General features: G+C 37.4%; 2 protein-coding genes across 10 annotated transcripts in view; one reads left to right on the top strand and one right to left on the bottom strand.

The window, feature by feature from the left end:
• mRpL3 (mitochondrial ribosomal protein L3) overlaps window positions 1-16,032 on the bottom strand; it is a 55,576-nt gene extending 39,544 nt beyond the window's left edge. Inside the window, exons 1-4 of one of the 2 annotated variants that reach the window (XM_083139271.1) lie at window positions 15,899-16,031; window positions 7,616-7,718; window positions 3,276-3,521; window positions 973-1,107 (exon numbers count right to left, since the gene is read on the bottom strand). In XM_083139271.1, the coding sequence (XP_082995397.1) occupies window positions 973-1,107; window positions 3,276-3,521; window positions 7,616-7,718; window positions 15,899-15,981 (567 nt within the window). In that variant the 5' untranslated portion in view covers window positions 15,982-16,031. Of the gene's footprint in view, window positions 1-972; window positions 1,108-3,275; window positions 3,522-7,615; window positions 7,719-15,898 lie in introns of both variants that reach the window. The other variant, XM_083139272.1, reaches the window with a different exon arrangement.
• Window positions 16,033-16,127: 95 nt separating this feature from the next.
• The window catches only part of LOC146001657 (uncharacterized), a 32,433-nt gene continuing 26,799 nt past the window's right edge, over window positions 16,128-21,761 (top strand). For 2 of the 8 annotated variants that reach the window (XM_083139262.1, XM_083139263.1), the window contains exon 1: window positions 16,128-16,163. In XM_083139262.1, coding sequence (XP_082995388.1) covers window positions 16,143-16,163 — 21 coding nt within the window. In that variant the 5' untranslated portion in view covers window positions 16,128-16,142. The other 6 variants (XM_083139267.1, XM_083139269.1, XM_083139266.1 and 3 more) reach the window with 4 other exon arrangements.

Raw genomic sequence — 21,761 nt, forward strand, 5'->3', positions numbered from 1 at the left:
GATTTAATAGGATGCAAATTATTTCACAGTATGCCACGGCCTTCTCTTTTACAATTCTGTTCATTTCGATCGTATGGCTCCCAGAGAACTCCCCCACTTCCTAGATATGGTTCTGAACTTAACAAGATAGGCAGGCGTTGCTAGCAAAGCGAGCAAGGAAATTTTACAAAATGTGTTTCTTTTTGTATAAAATTTGAAATTGGGGGAAGGTAGGGGGCAGTTGCAAGTGCCATTGGCCATCTGGAAGAAAAAAATGCAAGAAATGCGTAACAGAATAAATGAAGCAAACAATCAAAATAATTACAAATAGCACGGTGAAAGGTAAATTGGACCCTTCTGTAGAAAAACATGCCTCTGGTAGGGGAGGGAGGGTGTAGAGGTAGGAACATAGTAGAGATGGTGTGATCACTAACATGCCCTGGCTACTTTTGGAAGCAAATTGCATGCTGCTTATGGAATATAGGTCTGGTCCATCAGCAATTTACTGTTTGTTTGAATTTGTTTTTAAGTCCACTTTATGCACGAAAAGGCTAATCGGGACTGGACGTACAGTTTAAAGTGGGATCTGAACCACAGTGCAATGTGCCTCCACTGTGAGAACTTGATTATAAGGTGACGATGTTACCACTACACCTATGAGGGGGCCCCAGCAATTTACTGATATGCCATCAGTCAAAAATTACTATATACCAATAAATCAATTTCATCCATAGATAATAGCATTATTTATCATTAAAATACCAGAGAATGAACCACTGTTGAATTAACACATTTCCGGGTGAATCAACGCTATTGTTGGACCTAACTGAACTGTATTTTTTAAAAGTTACTTTTTCTTGTCATTGTAGGCAGTAACCTGAAAACTGTCCAGCAAAAAAACACACTCATTTACTATGAAAAAAAAGTAAAAATCAGGAACAAATAATAGATTATCCTGCAGAGATTTTACTACCTTCGTTCAGATGCACTTACCAACTGAGGATCAGCACTTTCAGCTCCAACCACAAGGCATCCCAAATTGGTTTTTCTTGGCTTCCTTCTGTTAGGGTGAATTCTGGGCTTATAGTCTTCTGGTGGTATGTACCTGATCACATGGTTGTCAACTACCTGAAAGAAAATAATGCAAAACGTTGACAAATTCACTTTCTTGTCAAATTGTGTGCATTCACATATAAACGCACCATAGCGATGCTTACGATACATACTATGGTTGAACACCAATATATTCTTGTACTTGTATAGGGCATAAGTAGGTGAGGAAAAGGAGGGAGAGTGTTATTTGTGAATATGTTTGGAAATAAATTCAGTCAGCAACAGCAATGCATTTCAGAAAAAAAAATTCTAATCAGCCTATATTCTTGAAGTTTTGGGCCAAAAAATAAAATACAGGTTAATTCTTCCAGAACTGGACGATGGGACAAACACATGTCCTCTGTCAACCTAAAACTTACATAAATTTCTCTGCAAATGAAAATTCAATATCTCTGTACATGCTTATCACACCAGTAAGTTTACTAATGGAGGAGAAAGTTTGACAGTGGCCTCAGTTCGCAGGTAGATGGGTGAAAAGGCCTTTGCAGTGGCTCAAAAAGTGACTGCACATGGACCCCAAAGACTTACTCTTCTTGAGGTATACAGGCACTAAGTCAAACTCGTAAATAATATGTAGATCAGCAATAGGTCTGTACTAAAATGCAGCAAACTTGTGCAACCCTACATACAGAATTCTAGTAGATAAGGAAAAAAAAACAAATTGAGGTTTTCATCTGACTCTTCCTCTATTAACCAGGGTTCGAAGTTGAAACAGCTTGTTTCTTTCCAAGTTATGCTCACCACTCTGTCAGGAATGATTTCAACTGCTGAACAATAACTGATTGATTTTTAAATTATGGGTACATCAGCACACAGGTTACTTTTGCCCCTCATACAATACGGGAATAAGCTCCTTAACACTTAGATGCAGAGGCTGATTTTCCAGGTATTTGCACAAACGCAGAACATGTTTTCAGCAGGAAATTTGAAACTTTGCATGCTTCTAAATGAAATTTTATATTTCCAGAACTAACAACATTAGAGGTACAATGATACCTCATTTCCATATACTTTTCTGATGAAAAAAATCTGTAATCAGTTAGAAGACAAAGGGAAAGTAACTATTTTTTTACACAAAATTTGAAATTCATCGGACCCCCACGCAGGCTACGCCAGGACGTGAATCTCCAAAAGGTTCCTGCATAATGCCTGTATGTTTGCCATTGTTGTGGAAAATATATACCAAAATTGAGAAAGAAGCGATGTTTTCAAAACCAATGGGAAAAAAAGAAGTTTTTCTGACATCCCCCAAACAGTAGCAATGAAATTAAACTTTACTAATTGGTAAAGAGCTCAAAACATGTATCTCTGATCATTATCCAAGTTACAGTATGTGTTAACAAAGCAACATACTATGAGAAAAAGCTGCTTGTGACACTGGTGTCACGGCCCATCCTTTAAGGGTTAACTAAAACAAAATTGAGCATAGGCCACTAAGAAGAAAACAAAAGATCTCTATTTATAACTTACTAACTACATTTTTAAAACTAATTCATTCATTCGCTCAGTACTTAACACGAACTAAAACTGTACTGTTTCCAAGGATAAAATCTTACCTATTAAAAGCAGAGGCTCTCAGCACACACATGGACAAACAAAGGACAGCACAACTCCACAGAGAATTATCCTGGTGGTGGATCAAGGCACACAAGGAGTTACTGGGGTGTACTACGGGGAAGTGAGGTTGACATTTTGATGCCTCACCAGAAGATTGACCTTTACACCCCCCACTGAGTAACATGTCTGCACTGGGAACTGAACCCAGGAGAGAATTGATAACCACTAAGCCCTTGTGTATCTACTTCACCTCCATCTTAAGATGGGGTGTAAGGTGTGCTCCTTTCACTTTATGCACCCAATAGTCAACCTCACTTCCACGTAGTACACCCTGGACTGCAGACTAACGAGGCTCTGGTGACTGGCTCCATGGCCAGTATAATTTTGTTTATGTTGTCCTGTGTTTTGTCCTTATTTGTGCTGAGTGCTCCCTTACAGCCTCAGCTTTTAACGAAAGTCAGGGGCTGGACCCCGTATAATGTGACGGGTGCAAAATAGCCTTAGTGCTGACGCACCCAAAATTTTAAAATCAAAATCAAAAATCCATCTTAAGATATCAGTGTGTGCAATGGAGAAGTCAAAGTGAGAAATTATTATGGACGAAGCAAAAACAAACACAAGCTTACTTGCAACAGTGTGGTCAAAACTCTCTTCCCATTTTTCAACCACAAGGGATAGACTCCGATTTTCCTGGCAATCACTCCTGTCCTTCGACTCTTGGTTTGCCATTCCCCTCGTGGCCAAGGTTCAATTTTTAATGGACTCTGTTGGTACGTGCTGACGCCTCCAATAATAGCAGGGGGTCCATATTTGTCATGAACTACTTCTTTTACAAATGATATATTACTGGCTGTCAACTCTTCATTGGGTAGCTGGAATAGAACAATATATATTACAAATGTTATTTGCTTGGACATAGTAAACATACTTTTGTATATAGGGCTCATCCGATACCAATGTATCATTTGAATTTTCTTCACCAATACCAAAGATTTAGTGGGGCTAGAGAGACCTAGAGAAAAACAACTCATTTTGTCAAGATTTGTCCTTTTCAAAAGTTTGTTCACCCTTCCTTGTAACAGGTTGGGGTCCTGCACAGGAAATCCATGTACATTTCCGAGAAATGATGCACCATCCTGGGAAGGAGATGAAGAGATCAAAGACAGGACGAAAGTGATGCACCCAAAAATGACATTGAAGGTATGCAACCACCTGGTGGTCAATACTATGTAGAAATAAAAGAAACCATTCATTGCCAAGCAAACTCGTGGGGTATGAATGTGGACATTTTCAAAACCAGCATTATCATCATGCTAGGCTCATTCCGGAGTTCTTGGAAAAGGGATGAATGTTGCTGTGGGAGGGAGGGTTGTGGATTTTCTTCTTGTGCTCTACCCTTCTGTGCGACTGCTGGACGATACTGACATCGCAGCGAGTTGTTTTTATTGCAAATGACAGAGAAAAATGGAGCGCCAAATGAGCATTAAATATATTTGTATATATCTAAGAGTCAATTCCCTCCCTCTCTCTCGGTTAATCAAAATCACAAGAACATTGTTTACATCAAATTGAGGATCATGAAATGAAGCAGACACACTCATAATATTCCATTGATTATTCGGTGTAACTGCAATACTTTAAAAGAGCTTGCAATGTTTCAAAAACTTGTTCTTTTCCATGCATCCTCTGGGTTGATTGATAAAATTAAATTTTTTGGGTGTGTTGGCACATCAGGATATTTTGCACCCTTCAGTGAATGCGGGGAAGATCCCCTTGTCTAAAACCCTTACCTCAAATTTAAAAAGATAAAAAAAGTGTACGAAGGCCTTCAAGAAAGGTTAAAAAATTCAGGTTGTAAATGGACCTGCATTAGACAAACACAACATATTAAAAAAGGTAAGGATAGTTTAAAAAATACCTCAGACACAGTGAAAGAGGCCTGCTCTTCTCAAAAATCTAAAAACGTTGGCTAAAACACTGACATCACCACCCAACATGGATGACAAGTCCTCTGGGGATATAAAGAAGTTCACATAAAATGTCACAAGATATTTTAAAGTGATGTCACTAGCCTTTGTTATTTTGAACTGGTATTATACAGGCATCGGTATCAGCTCAGCCCAATTTCTATACAATACGGATATATCAATAACAAATCTACTGATGAACAATCTACTGATAACAATCACCAATACTCCTAAGGATCAGATTTGAAATAAACACACGTTGATGATGAAGTCTTCATTTTCCTCCTTTGCATCTCTCATTTGGATGGTCAAACCATTTACTGAATTGGATCCTATTTATAAAAATATTGATTTGTTAACAAAAGCACAATAGTGCTACATATTTATGGTGAATAAAAGATAAAGATTTCGTTACAAAAACTGGACACATTTTAGAATCAAAAGCAGTATATGAAATGGCATTTCAGTGTATATGTATTACACAAAATAAACCTTTCTCTTCTCATACAACATTTATGAAGTTGTCGGAGTATTAACTTTATCCCAGTGTAAAGGAGTCCATAGTTGTTTCTAAAATATTTACAGCAGAATTAATCCATTTTACATGATTTGCATTACTCACAGGATAATTCATACTTCATGAAGTGTCACATCAGTAAATAAACTCTAAATTTTGTTTCAAAGTTTATTTCACATTTTGCAGTTCATTTTGTGACAAAACATGGTAGGAAAATGCACCTCATACTTTTCAAAAAACCATTAAAAACTGAAGTACGTAGAAATTTTCAGCGAAAAATGGCAGGCTCGAACAGGACTCGAACCTGGGTCTCTTGCATACTGTGCCATTGCTCTAACCACTGAGCTACCAAGCTGGCCTGGCCTCGCCTGATCTCTTGCTATCGCTGTTTTACCTGCGTGGAATCGTTTCTGCCAGTGCTACCACAACGGAATCCCTCGAAGTTTTCTGTGTTTCAAAGGCAACTGATCCCGTTGCGGTAGCACTGGCAAAGACGATTCCACGCAGGCAAAACAACGATAGCGAAAGATCAGGCGAGGCCAGGCCAGCTCGTTAGCTCAGTGGTTAGAGCAATGACATGGTATGCCAGAGACCTGGGTTCGAGTCCTGGTCGAGCCTGCCATTTTTCGCTGAAAATTTCTACGTACATCTCCTGTGTGTGCCTAATTTACAATGAAAAATGAACATTACACTGTGTTATTTCACATTTTGTATTTCTGTCAAAAACAAAATATTCATGCCTCTACTGAAAAGGCCTCGTTAGCTGACTGTGATACAAAAGTCACTTGACAAATGGTAAAAATAGCTGTATTTACAGGGCATCCCACAAAATGCCCTATTTTATCTCTACTTTGACTAGAATTAAACTTTGACCAGCATTCCTCTTATATCATGCGCACGCCACAAATCTACTGTGTCTTGAAATAATTGGCCGATTGTTCCATCATAATAATACACCTCAAAAACACCCATGCCCAGGCTGGGATTTGAACCTGTGACCCCTTGCATCCTTCCCATCTATACTGTCAAGCAACTATTACACAGATATGTATAATTACATTCAATAGGAAATAAACAAATTCAGGACCTCCCTGATGGCAAAGTGGTAACATCATCAACTTGTAATCAAGAGGTCCGGGTTTCGATACCTATGGAGGCACATAGTAGTTTGGATCCAACTTTAAGCTGTTCCATCCTGATCAGTCTACCTGTGCTTAAAGTGTATTTAAAACTCAAACTCAAATACACAAATTCACAGTACATCTCTCATTACCTTGAAAATTTCAGCACTATGTAGTCAACAGTTTGAATAAAACATACAGAAGTAGTCAATATGTCAACCTTTTTCCTGCTCTTTCGTTCAATTGTATTTCGTTTATATATTTTATTCTCCTTCTTTGTTGTACAGGGTGGCCCAAAAAAGGTAACCGAAATGTAGAACCGTTGTATTATGTGTTTGGTTACCTTTTTTGGCCACCCTGTATATTTCAAACATCCTTATTTATAAATAATTGGAAATTGAAATGTTGCAGACTTAATTTATTCCCTTGTTGATTATGTTAATAAGTAGGGAGTGGAAGTTGATGACCTAAAGAATATAGGTATATGACCTATAGAATGTCCTAAAAAATGGGAAAAAATGACGTAAAAAATGCAAAAATTACATTTGTTAGTTTCAGATTAAAAATTGAAATAAAAAGGAAATTAAAGAAAATGCAATCTTGCTTTAAAAAAAAGACACCAAATGATACCAGATGTACATTCAATTAAAATATGCAACAAGGATTTCCAATGGAAACAACCGAATAATGAATAATTTTAAAACAATTTAATGAAAAAGTCATACACACTGAATGAATTGGTGTAAAATGCATAAATTTCCCACATCTTTGCCTATTCATGTACTGTGGTGTGTTTTGTGGCACTGTAAAGAAAAATATATTATCAAGATACACATAAGATAATTTTTGTTTAGAAATTTAACAAATTGTATAAAAAAATAGGGAAAACAAAATCAGGCCACTCTGGCCAGGGTATTTCCAACCTCTCCTTATCTGATCTTAAATCTGAGTTTGCTCCAGACAGGCACCTGGTGGTTTCCCCCGACACAACAAAGACTTGTCACCAGTTCAGCATTTCTTTTGCTCGTAAATGGCAATCCTGCGAATATATATATATATATATAGGCCTATGTTCACCTTGGTGAAAGACTCAAGAATATTACCAAAATGAAAGAAGTGACAAAATATGACGAAACAATACACCAAATATTGCAAAAAATAACCTAAAACCTGAAAATTGGCAAAAAATGCACTTTAAAATTACCTTTTTTGGATTGTAGAGGAAGTGTAATATTGTGTACATTTAATGGGCATCAGGTCCAAGATGTCAGAAAAAAAAGATGACATTTCATCAACTTCCGCTCCATATTAATAAGACATGATGTGATAAATAATATTTTTACCCTAAAAATCATACTTACAGCTCGTTTCTTCTTAGCATGAAAGAATGGAACCCTAAGTTTCCTTCGATAGTTGATAGTGTGTCTTCTTATTTCACGTGCTTGTATCACATTGGCATAAAAACTATAAAAAAAGTGATTTTTTAGCAATAATGTACATCTTTATGAAATTGTTATCTAAGCTTCAGCATAAAAGAGACATTACAGCCATTCCAGTTGTCACGGACGTTACAGTTTTACTAGTTTAAAGCTCTTAACATTAAAATTAAATGTATTTTGTGAACTTTTTAAAACATGAAACACAGTAAATGGTGATGACCTCCCTACAAAAAAAACTATGTTGAGTAAAATGTATTACTATTCCGGAAACTGAAAAAAATGTTCAGTCACGGATGTCACAGAATTTGTGAACTCACATTACAGGCTGTGAACTAAAATTTAAAAATCCAGGTTACTGCCTGAGACAAAATTCATTTTATACTCATTGTGTTGATCTGCAAGCTTTACAGGTTCTAGTTCTCATCTATTAATTCACAAAAACGAAAAGGAATTGATTTTATAATTGCTTTATTCATGTCACGGATGTTACATGGAATTCATCACGGATGTTACATCTGACATAATATATGACAGACAGTTAAGATTTGTACTGTTCTGCCTTTCTTAAATTAATAAGATTGCATGGTATAATTAACACAATTATGCAGTGACACATAATTAAGTCTCTAATTAGAAATCAGAGCAAATAATTTTATTTATTGGAAGAAACCATGAATTGAAGAAAAGTCTTGCGTGGTCATTATCCAATTTGTAATTATTATAACACAAATAGGATTTAAAGATTTTCTTAAAAATAAAAATTTTACAAGCAGATTTTGCTTTTGAAATCATAGATAACTCTACTTCCATTTCCCGTTATAGTTGGATTAGATAGTATGCGGACCACCTGCTTAATGTTTATTTTTCATCCTCTTTATTAGGAACGAATAAATTGCCAGTTTTTCCATACTGCTTCAAGAAGATCACACGTAAATCACCACTGTTTCGCAAAACACTTGTCTGACACACTGCAACATAGTTATGGCTAACCTGAGTCTTTCCATGACCAGTGATGCAGACTTCAACGTATACTCAGGTACAATATTCACATTGAGTTCACATAGGTCTAATTCTTTGGTTTTCGAGTTATGTCCAAGTTCATTTATGTTGTTTTCAACAGATGCATCATCATCATCATCATCACAGTCATCAGAATATGATTCAGATCAATTTTCTTGATTTGATGTAATTCCTGGTGCCGTTCGCACGTACTCCCATCATTTGTTCAAAAATACTGAAGTTTCTTCTGTCTCTTGGTTACAAAAAGAACCTCAGTTGACTTACATTGAGCTTCAGTGACTTAGAAGAATTCTTCAGCATTTTGAACAGTACAAAGTAGTGATTTTACTGCTATTGAAGAATATGAGCCCAAAACTGAAGGGTTTGGAGGTGTATTGGTCTTCATCGCTTCTGCTTTTTTCCTCCTCCACTCCTGTACCCTCAATCTAGTCTTTTCTCTCCTCAAATTCAAAAGGTTTTTGTCTTTTGCACACTTTTCCTTTTCTTCTTGCCTTTTTAACCTATTTCTTTCTCTATCCTTTTCCAAATATGCAGCCCGTCTCTCTGGATTTTCAGATTTCATTTTGACTCTCATTTTTGCCATTCTAGGAGCAGACTTTGCAGGTGGCATTATCTGCAACAAGAGAAAACATAAACTTGGACCAAATTATAGGTTATTTTATGTTTCTGTTAGCTACTACTGATTTTAAGGACATTTCATTATAACATAAAAAATAAATTCTAGATGGAACGAAGAAAAATAATTTCATTTTACTCTATGACTTAATAAAATCAAGTTCTACACATCAGTAATATATTTTAAATCTCTCTGAATTATACCAGTAATAGGTTATGTAACATGGACTATAGTTCATAAAGTTAGACAACCCAAACCTAAAAGTATCAGTGGTGATAGAAATGTAACATCCGTGACTTGTAACATCCGTGACATCTATTTTATTCTTATTTAAACTCAGATAATATCTTTAAGATGGTAGGATACAAGTATTTTACTAGAATGTCAACATTATCTACTTTTGACAAAAACAAATTTAGTTCAATTCTGTATTTTTAAAAAGTATCTTCTTTTTGTCACGGATGTTACACCATGTACATCTAATTACTGTTTTACATTTAATTCATAAATTTACTCACCTTGGTCTCTGAAATTCAGTGTGTAGACTCTCAAAACATAAACTCAGCAGTAAACTTCCTGAGAATGGAGTTAACAGTTGAACTGCATGTCTATAAGGGAGCTGCCAACTTAGTGAATGCTACTGGCCATGTATTGCCAACTAAAAGCAGCTATTTCTTGTAACAATAAAACATATCAAATATATTATTTTTCAAAATATCTCAGCAGAATGCTTAAATGAGAAGTTTTATCTACTCATTGCATGCAAATAGAACATATTTTTGATTATAATTTTTTTTTGGTATAATTCCCTCTTTACCCGGAATGGCTGATTAATATTTTATAATATACCACCCATCATCAATTTTCACAACATTTCAGTAGTTTTTACTAGATGTCAGACTAACAAGAACATTTACAAAAATGATTGAAAGTATTTTGGTGTAGGTCAATGCCATTAAAATATATATTTTTTACATTTTCTTCAGGAGAATGTTACAGCTTTCATTGTAACTGAAATTTCAGAACTACAAACCAAGTGTTTTCAGACTTAAAAGTGTCCATGGAAAAGATAATATATATATACTTTGAGGTAATTAATGTCATTAAAATAAAAAAAAAAAAGGTAAAGTGCTCCCCTGTGCATAGCACCACGCCATGAAGGCGTATAGGGGGTGTGGGGGTAACGCCCCACACTTTCTTGATCCGGTCGTGAGTGGGGGTGATGTGATCAACATCACGCCCCTGACCGCCTTTACCCCCCAGGGTTTCCCACAGGTACCCATGTTATTCGACGCTGGGTGGGCGCCGGGGCCGCTTTCACCGTTAGAAAAGTTCCCGGATTTGAACTGGCCGGGGATCGAACCCGGGACCTTTAGCATGGTAGTCAGACGCGTTAAATTATTTTTTTCTCAGAAGTGTGCCATATAACTGCACCCAACAGCAATTGTTTAAGACAGTAGATCTGTCCCATGGCACATAATTTTTGTACTGTTCTGATGCTCCGTAAACATGCCCAAGTAAATATTAAACTTTACAATAGATTGTGGTTGTTATTATTGTGTAATTATAGTACTGTAAGAAGGTAAGCAGCTTCTGGTCAAGAAAAACCTTTAATAGGGGAGACATGCAAACATCTTTCAGGCTGTTCTTTCCAGCATTTCTGTAAAATAACGTACTCTCTCACCATCAGACCAGTATCCATACATAACCATAACCCTCCCTCACACCTCAGGCATGGTATTAAAGTTGTTTGAGAAGTGCCATTTATTTTGTTCTGAAACAAATTACTCTTGTTTCAGGATGGTTCCCAGGTGCAGGGAGAATGGGGAATCTGCTCTTTTCCCATCTTTCTGCACTGATCTGGGAGCACAGAATGGTGACACCTTGGCATTTTGGACCCAAAGTACCTATGTTTTCCATACTTCATGGCTGACAATATCTTACGTGTTACCCAACAGAAGAATATGATGCAAATTAGATATATTATGTATTGATTAGAATGGAAAAGAAGTGTGTTGAAAAGTCACCTTCTTTTGTAGTCACAGGGGCCAGAGGACACAGCAAAGTTTGACAGAAAAATCACATCTGATTGTGCATTCTACCAATAAAAAACATATGTTTTAAAATAAATATGACACTACATTGGTGCAAGAACCATGTGATAACCAACTCTCGAGACATAATGCTGAAAACAAAATAACATGTCAGCAGACAGTGTTACGAGTGGCATGATAGTGAAAAAAACTCAAAAAGAAAAAGTGACAGGAAATTACTATATCCTTGGTTCCAGGAATAGAATTATGTCACAATAAGGTGATATGAGTGATGCTGAAAGGTACGGAAAAGCATGGGCTCTAGCATGTCTGCAAGATGATGGATTTCACTTTGTTTTGGCGGAGTTCAATCCACCTATTCACGACATCTTGTGGGGTAATCTCACAATTGCCAATAACATTGTAAATTGTGATTTCTGATAGCAGACATTCTGAAACTTTCTGTACAGTACACTTTTTATCCAACGGGGTTGTAAAATTTAGATTTTTCTTGGTAATTTTCATGTTATTTCACCACTTGTTACCTAATTTTAACAGAAATCACTTTCAGGTTACAGATAATGAAAAATACAGGTAATTTTTAGAGGGAGGCTCAGAACCTGTCTGACATGCAATTTTGTAGGGGGGAAAAAATAGGTAACAGTTTGATACAGGCAAAACACATTTCACACGTCCATTTCATCATTTTTAACATTCTTACTTACCTATTATGCATTTCGAAACATTTTTTAAGGTGGGATTTTGCTTTTTTCAATGAAATAATTGTAATTTTCCACATTACGAGTATTTATTGTTCATTGCTTTTTCGCTTCTGTTACACACAATATGGCACGCAAATCTTGACTTGCGTTGTCTATCATCTGTGGGTATGCAGTGTTTCAAACCATCTTAACCGAAAAATTCCCACTTTCGTTTTACAGATTTTGTATTTTTTCTGGGTTCCAAAACCCCACGAACCATGCACTCATAGCACCACACACCATTTACGGATAGCACCATAAACCATTCATAAATAGCCCCACGAACCATTCACGGCAAGGTTAGGTTCTGTTAGGTTAGGCAAACAGTTAAAATTGTCATGTTCTGGGAAAACAATGGCATTGTTGGAAACACTCACCAGAAGTTACGTCATCGAACACACGGAACATTTGGTTCATGTAGTCGAAGGTAATAGAGGCAAGAGCTTTTGTGCATCGCAGACACATTAGCCTAATGTTGAAAAATACGTTTTACCCGCTGAAGAAATTGAGCAAGGGGAGAAAACATGGTAAATGTCTCGTATCGGACAAACTGATTTCTTCAAATTTACAGGAGAAATTACTTACCGAATGCAGTTTCTTTATACTTGGTGAAGTTCGGGGAAGTGTTTTCCCACATCGTTCATTGAATTTTGCCGGTAAATCATCTATTTTTCGATATAAATGTGTGACCAATGCATGAAAGCTCTTGCATCCATTTACTTCCAGGTGGATGTAGCCTGTGTGTGATGACGTAATCCTGGTCAGTGTTTCCAAACACATGTTTTTGTAACTGAAGGTACATTTCCGCCAATGGTTTGTGGGGCTATGTGTCAATGGCTCGTGGGGCTATGCGAGAATGGTGTGTAGAGTTACACATATTTTTTTTTCGAAACTTATTTTTAACTATTGTAACCTATACGTGACCCTACCTAACCTAACCTTACCGGAAATGGTTAGTGGGGTTATGCATCAAAGGTGTGTGGAGCTACGTAGGTATTTTTGGGTGCAGTGGGGTGGAAACACTGCATGCCGAGTACGGTAGTGAAAATGTGACCGCCATTTTGCGTGTTACCGAAGGCTAAAAGAAACGAAGAAAACTTACTCTATATGTCGCAAATAGAGCTTATTTCCGTGAAATAAGCGAAATGCCACCTTCAGCAATGTTTCTCAATGCAGAATATGTAAGTACGAATAGGTAAATGTCTGTTATATCAGACACACATTTCTAACACATATTTTCAGTTTCAAATGGTTCGTACTTACCAATTGTGTATTGCGGAACCTATTTCAAGGTGCCATTATGCTTTTTAAACGAAAATAACTACGATTTTTCACATTACGAGTAATTGGGCCTCCGCCATGGCGCAGTGGTAGCGTCATTGCCTTGTAATCAAGGGGTCCCGGGTTCGATACCCGGTGGAGGCACAAGTGGTTCGGATCCCACTTTAAACTGTAGGTCCAGTCCCGATTAGCCTTACTGTGCAAAAAGTGGACTTAAAACACCAACTCAAACCAAACATTACGAGTAATTCTTTTGGGTCCTTTCTTCCGTTGCGGAACATAGAATATTTCGCGCACAGCTGTGGATCATCACGCGTCGTGCTTGTGTTTTGTCGATTTGGAGTGGGCATGCAGTGTTGCAACCTTCTTAACTGAAAAATACCTACTTTCGTGTTCATTATGTCATCACAAACCATTGACGGATAGCTCCAAAAACCATTCCCGATAGCCCCAAAAACCATTCACGATAGCCACAAAAACCATTGACGGATAGCTCCAAAAACCATTCACGATAGCCCCAAAAACCATTCATGTTAGCCCCATGAACCATTTCCGGCAAGGTTAGGTTAGCATAGTTAAAAAAATAATAAAAAAAAATTCTGGTAAAAAAAGGCAACTTTGGAAACACTTCTTCCTCTCGCGGGACCACATGACTTTCGACACTCGTGCCATCTGCAGGTTCATAATGGAAACAACGGCATAATGTTGTCGCTTCACACAAAAGGCTACTTTATTACATCAAGAGTGCTTATTTTCCGTTGTGCAGCATTCCTTAGTGACAAAATACCTCCACGAAGTTTGATAGTAGTTTCTCCTGTAAATTTGAAGAAAAGTGTCTCCGATATAACAGACATTTACCGTACGAATATTCAAATTAAATGAACTAGCAAATTTCAGTCGTTTGTCCGATACGAGAAATTTACCGAAAGCTCTTCCACGACCTTTCAAAAGTCTACAGAAACTCAGTTCCGCAAGTACTTTCTCCTGTAAAATTGAAGAATTGTGTTTTGCCTATATCAAACTGTTACCCTTCAAATATATCAAATTTTGGGAATGAAAAAATTGTTCTGCAAAAATGCATTAACCAATGTTTTTCGTACATTTTTGCAAAATTTTGCACTAGGACCCCACGTCCCTCCAAGATTAACGCCACAAATGTCTCCTGCAGTCATATGTTGGGAAACTACATTGTAATACTGTTTTATTTCTAATGCTGAATTCAGGCGTATGAAATTCAGATCAATTTCTTTCCATGTGTTAATAATTAGAATGAGTATGTGTTCGTAATCACATTTTTTTTTATGTTCAATATAATTTGTTTACGATTACGAATGGCAGATGCATACAAGTAATGTAGGCAAGGGAATTTGGGTAAATTTCTCGTAAGGGACAAACGGATTTCATCAAATTTACAGGAAAAATTACTTACCGAATGCAGTTTCTTTGTACTTCTGGAAGTTCGGGGAAGTGTTTTCTCGCATCGTTCATTGAATTTTGACGGTAAATCATCTATTTTTCGATATAAATGTGTGACCGATGCACGGAAGTTCTTGCATCCATTTACTTCCAGGTGGATGTAGCCTGTGTGTGATGACGTAATCCTGGTCAGTGTTTCCAAACATGTGTTTTTGTAACTGAAGAAGATACGTTTCCACAAATGGTTTGTGGGGCTATGTGTCAATGGTTCGTGGGGCTATGCGTCAATGGTTCGTGGGGCTATGCGTCAATGGTTCGTGGGGCTATGCGAGAATGGTGTGTGGGGCTACGCATATTTTTTTCGAAACCAATTTTTAACTATTGTAACCTATAGTGACCCTACCTAACCTAACCTTACGGGAAATGGTTCGTGGGGCTATGTATGAATGGTTTGTGGGGCTATGCGTCAATGGTTTGTGGGCTACGTAGGTATTTTTGGGTGCAGTGGGGTGGAAACACTGCATGCTGAGTACGGTAGTGAAACTGTGATCGCCATTTTGCGTGTTACCGAAGGCAAAAAGAAACGAAGAAAACTTACTCAATATGTCGCAAATAGAGCTTATTTCCGTGAAATAAGCGAAATGCCACCTTCAGCAATGTTTCTCAATGCAGAATACGTAAGTACGAATATTCAAATGAAATAAACTAGCAAATTTCAGCTGTTTGTCCCATACGAGAAATTTACCGGGAATTTGAAATATATACACATATACTTTCATGGTGTACACTTGAGACACCGAACCTTCAGTTCCAAGCCACCAATGGAAAATAACAGACTCTCCGAACACAAATCATCATTCTTCGGTACAGAAACACATTAAGGACTCTATAATAACTGCAATACTATTTGTACCTCTCAAATATAAATTGTAAATTGTATTGTTTGAGATATTGTTTGTAGAGTTTGAGACTGATGTGAAACAAATCAGCATGGAGCCCGACTGCGCGAGCACAAGTTACTAAACATCCTTAATACGACAAATTATACCGGTGCCACATGTGGATACGCAATAATTACCTTTGATTTAAAAGTGCTGTTGGCTTGTCTGTACAACTAAACCTAAAAAGGGTAGACAAGCTAAACCTTAAATTCAACGCCATTAGCAGCCGCTAAATTTTCCCACAGACTACGTACTACAGACAATATTCTATGCACAGACTGTACACCGCAAGGTGCCACTACTCAACTGCCCCATACGTGATGCATGCATTTCCTGAAAAAGGATGGATATTGTAATAAAAGTAGAAAAAAACTGAAAACTATGTCCAAATATTATCATATTGTAAGTTTGTATACATAAAATAACAGCAATATCCGTGATTTCAGGTTTTGAAGACGCTGTGAGCGTAATAATACTTTTTGTGGAACAGGCATCGAGTTTTTTCACGGATAGATTGATAACACTGATCCTGCACTTGTGTTGTACGTAAGTAGACATATTTAATCATGATATATTTTGAAAATCAATGAACAATTTGATTTAGGGAAATGCAGCTGAGGCAGAGTGAGTAAATTTAATGGTTTGTTTTTCCTACATTTCTTTTCGATTTCAATAGAAGTGAATGTACCATATGCAAACTGTGCACGTTAGGTTATCGGTCTGTAGTGGTTGGTAGATGTAGAATTAACACTTTTGGTACATTACTTTTATGCATCTACCATTCATAATCGTAAACCAATTATATTGAACATAAAAAGAAATATGTGATCACAAACACATACTCATTCTAATTATTAACACATGGAAAGAATTAAATCTGAATTCCATACACGTGAATTCAGCATTAGAATTAAAACAGTATTACAATGTAGCTTCCCTATATATGACTGCAAGAGACAGTTGTGGCGCTGATCTCGGAGGGACTTGGGGTCCTAGTATATTATTTTGCAAAAATGTACAAAAAACATTGGTTAATGCATTTCTGCACAACAATTTTTTCATTCGCAAAATTTAATATATTTGAAGTAAAGGAAATTGATAGACAGTTTCCCATAACTAGCTATGCAGAAATGAATTTGCAAAATTTTCACATACACGGGGGATAAGCTATGTATATTAAAGTATTTCCTTAGTTTGTAGAGTATAATCCATAACTTATGGTATATTTAATCTAGATTGGTGTTTTCATTTCTAAAATTATACCTAGTCTTACCATACATACTGTCACAAACTTTTAAGTAATTTGACACAAAATGCTGAGAGATATTTTAATATCCTAATAACATTACTGAAATGGATGCATGAAAAATCAAAATCACAAATCATTATTCAAAATGGCCACCCTTAGCATGCACAAAGTCCTTAAGTCTTTGTGGCCACTCATCAATTGAATTACGCAACACATCAACTGGAAAATCAGCAACTTCCTTTACAAGAGACCGCTTTAAACTTTCAATATTGGGATGTCTCTTCTTGCAAGCCATCTCCTGAAGCTTGGACCACAATTTGTAGTCCAAAGTGTTTAGGTCCGGACTTGCAGAAGGCCAATCTGAAGTGGAAATGAAGTCTGGAACATTTGCCTCCAGCCACTGCTGTGTTGTTTGGGCCTTATGTGCTGGGGCTGAATTCTGCTGGAAGCTCCAGTCCTGCCCATGGAAGAGGGTGTTGTTGAGATTCTTGACTAGTCTCTCAAGCACTGTCTTCTGGTACACTTTGGCTGATGTTTTGACCCCTTTTTCACAGAAATGAAGCTCCATTGTGCCCTCATAGCTGACACCCCACCACACCATGACTGATGAAGGATGATGACCCCTTTGGACCCTTGGAGCCTTTTCACCAGCTTCTCTAGCAGATTTGGCATATGCCCTGTCATTTTGGGCATTGAAAGTCTCCTCAACACTGAAAATCTTTTCATGTGTGAAAAGGTTGTGATGATGCCCATTTGCCGTGTAACGCTGCAGTAAGTGCTTTGATTTTAGGAGCCTCTGGCGCTTCAATTCACTTGTCAGGTGTCCTTTGCATCGTTTGTAAGCATGGAGTCCCAGGTCACTGCTTAACGTGCGAGACATGGACATTTTTTATATGTTTGGCTCTCGAGCCATCACTGACTGCTTCCTTACCGGATTTCTGCGCACACGTGCCGCCACTGCTTTTACCAATTCTGGAGTCCATACTGTGCACGGTCTTCCTTGACTCAGGCGATCATTCACAGCCCCAGCCTCAATGAAGCGCAGGATTGTGCAGTAAACGAATCTTATTAATTTTCAGCTTCTGCAGAAGTTTGAAAATCTACCCTGGAGATTTGCCTACCTTATGCAGAGCTATAACAGCCACTTGATTCTCGTACATGTCCCATTCCATCTTGAACACTTCAAACACACAACTTTCCACTTCTGCAGCTCAACCAGCAATGACTCACGTTTCACATCACAGCTCCGGCATGTGTAAGCTTTTACGGTCGGAGGTACAGCCACCCTCAAAAGTTGTGACAGTATTTATGGTAAGACTAGGTACATATAGCTTTTCTGCCATTTATGGCTAATTCAGTGCTTAAGCCGAGAAAATGTGAAGGGATGGCATCCTCGAGAAAATTTGTGCAAAGCATCTGCCTGAGAAAGTATAATTTGTGGAACATCTCCCTCTGCTTCAGCATACTCAGACTAAACCATCTAATAGATTGATTGAAATATAAAATTCGGATGCAGGCTATTTGCATCTATCTCATTGTACGGATCCAAGCCCAATTCCACAACTAAAGTCATGTGTGACAGAACTAAAATCTATGCCTAGGTTAAAACATGAGGCTTTGAAAGGGGCACTAAGCACATTGAAGGATAACTCACAGCCCTATAGAGGATTATACTGTCTGTAGATCAGATACCAGAGCCTGCCTGGTCTGCAACATTGCAGGATAGAGTACCACCAGTGGTTACTTTATGATTGTAGTTACTGGGTGCAGTGTACTACGTGGGCATAAGCTTGACTTTTGGGTGCTTTATGCGAAGTCCTTATCTGTGAGGTGATTTTTTCAGTTAGAATCTTTTTGCAATATTCTTTGGAAAAGTGAACCAAAGATTTTCACGTGCAGGAAATTACATACAAGGAAAGCAAATGAACTCCGTATGAACCAAATGTGCCAATGACTTAGTACCAGTCTGTTGTAGGAAAAGCACATTTCACTCATCCATTTCGTCTTTTTTTACATTTGTACTTAACCTATTATGCATTGTGAAACATTATTTAAGGTGGGATTTTGCTTTTTTCATTGAAATAATTGTAATTTTTCACATGACTAGTATTTATTGTTTGTTGCTTTTTTGCTTCTGTTACACACAATGTAGCACGCAAATCTTGACTAGTGTTGTCTATCATCTGTGGGTATGCAGTGTTTCAAACCATCTTAACCGAAAAATTCCTACTTTTGTGTTACAGTTTTTTTTTTGGGTTCCAAAACCCCACGAACCATGCACTCATAGCACCACACACCATTTACGGATAGCACCACAAACCATTCATAAATAGCCCCACGAACCATTCATGGCAAGGTTAGGTTAGGTTCTGTTAGATTAGGCAAACATAGTTAAAATTGTCATGTTCTGGGAAAACAATGGCGTCGTTGGAAACACTGACCGGGGGTTACGTCATCGAAAGCACGAAACACATGGTTCACATAGTCGAAGGTAATGGAGGCAAGAGCTTTTGTGCATTGCAGAGACATTAATGTCGAAAAATACATGTTTTACCGGCCGAATAAATTGAACGAAGGGAGAAAACACTTCAATGACCTTTCAAAAGTCTACAGAAACTCAGTTCCGTAAGTACTTTCTCCTGTAAAATTGAAGAAATGTGTTTTCCCTATAACAGACTGTTACCCAGAAAGGTAGTAAATGAACTACATGAAATAGCTTACAGCACAGCTTATTGAAAAGTTATTTAAATTGTTGATCAACAGGTGTTTTACTTTGTTGTTTGGCATTCTGGGTCAGTCCCAATCCACCAAGCTAACCTCAGGCCCATCTGTTGATGGTGTAGTGATAATGCTGTCACCTTGCAATTCAGGGTTCATTTTGCACATTGCACAGTGATTCAGATCCCATATTTAACTGTAGGGCCAGCCTATCTGAGCATAGAGTGGGAATGTAATACAACTTACAGTATACTTGAAGTGGACACAAAATCTTATGTAGAGAGGTCAGTTGTGGTGAGGTGAAACATTAGCATGGTAGTTCAATGGTAGAGAATTTACACAGAGTGCCACAGACACAGCCCCGATCACATGGATGGATGGGCAAAGAGAATGAACAGTTCCATATCTCTCTCAAAATGTATGTCTATTTCTTTACAGCATTTCATTATGTGTGATGGGTATTTTATGCAGTGCGTTTTTCTGTCCCTTGGGCGCCTGACGGCAGCCGGCCAGATGACAACCTTCGGCATATTGCATGTGATATCTCCACTATGGAAACCGCTAGCTTCAAAATTACTTCAAGTTCTCAGAATTACAGTTACAATTACATTCAAAATGAGCATGTTAACTGTCACAAGGGATGTTGGAAATGTTGTCCTTGTGCATCCACACATTTTTGGCATGTTTTTAGGAAATTTCCTACACACAACAGTTCAGCTTCTGAAATTGCTTCAGTTTCTCTACTGATATTCTCCTTCAGTTCTTCTAATGGGTGGACGTTTGTTGCATAGACTTTATTTTTGAATTTCCCCCATAGTTAAACACTTTACTAACTCTAACCGATAAGCCAGGGTGACAAGAGTAATGGGACAAAAGAACACGGGAGTTTAGGGAACTGAGATGTTGCAGGTTCGAGTCTTGAAACAGGCACCAAACACTTATGTCCATGATTACCGTTAAATTTGGTGGGAAACTGGGAAATGGCACAACATGCGATCAAAATGTGAGTAAAACATTACAGAAATGCAAGATTGTTAAATAAAGTTAAATTTAAACAAGGCTGTAAATCCAAAACCTAAAAAGTACAATAATGGAACAAAAAGCTCCCATTTTTGGTGAAAAATGACAGATGAAGACACTTCTTGTGACCAAGATGAGATGAAAACATTGCAGAATATTAAGATTTTTAGAAAGAAAATTTAACTTGAAAAGGCTACATATCCTTTCTCAAAACGAGTTCAACAATGGATGAAAGGTCCCATTGTTGCTGGGAAAGGAGAGATAAAGTCACAAAGTGTGATCAAAATGTGATAAAAATATTGTAGGATAGAGGATAGTGAGTTTTTCAAAGAACATTAAATGTAGAAAAGGCTAGATATCCTTTTTCAAAACTATTTCAACAATGGAAGAAAGATCCCATTGTGCCCCGTAAAAAATGGAACCATGCTTTGTCAGAGAAGAATATTAAACGTGAATCAATTACCCCACCATTAACATTCCCCAAAATCCAGTTACAGAAATTTAACTGGCTCTCATTCTAAATTTGTTCACAAGGTTTCGCTCGGTATATCTGTGTGGAACAATCACACCTGGGAATTCTGTTGTAATTCCTCTGCGGACGTCCCTGCAAGAATTTGTAATGACATACGAATCGTACATACAAACTTTTTGTTGTAATGTGTACGTATGTGCCATTATTAAAACTATAGCAAAACACAATTAACTCTTAATGAACACTTTATAAAACAATAGAAAATCACAAGAACACTTAACCACTTTAAAAATATGACTGAACTGAATTCACAATATTACTTAAATCGAATGAGATTATGAAATTTACAAGTTATGCGCAAAGCCCTGTGTTTCAGTTGCCACTCTGGGCCACGGACTGTTAGGAAACTAAAGTGCCCTTTTAGCGTGTCTTGTTACCAAAGCTTCGCAAAATTTCCTAAAAAAACATGCCAAAAATGTGTGGATGTATGAGGACATTTCGAATATCCCTTGTGACAATTAACGTTCTTATTTTGATTGTA

Source organism: Lepisma saccharinum, chromosome 17 (genome assembly GCF_977018435.1).
Source record: "Lepisma saccharinum chromosome 17, izLepSacc3.1, whole genome shotgun sequence".
Classification (NCBI taxonomy): domain Eukaryota; kingdom Metazoa; phylum Arthropoda; class Insecta; order Zygentoma; family Lepismatidae; genus Lepisma; species Lepisma saccharinum.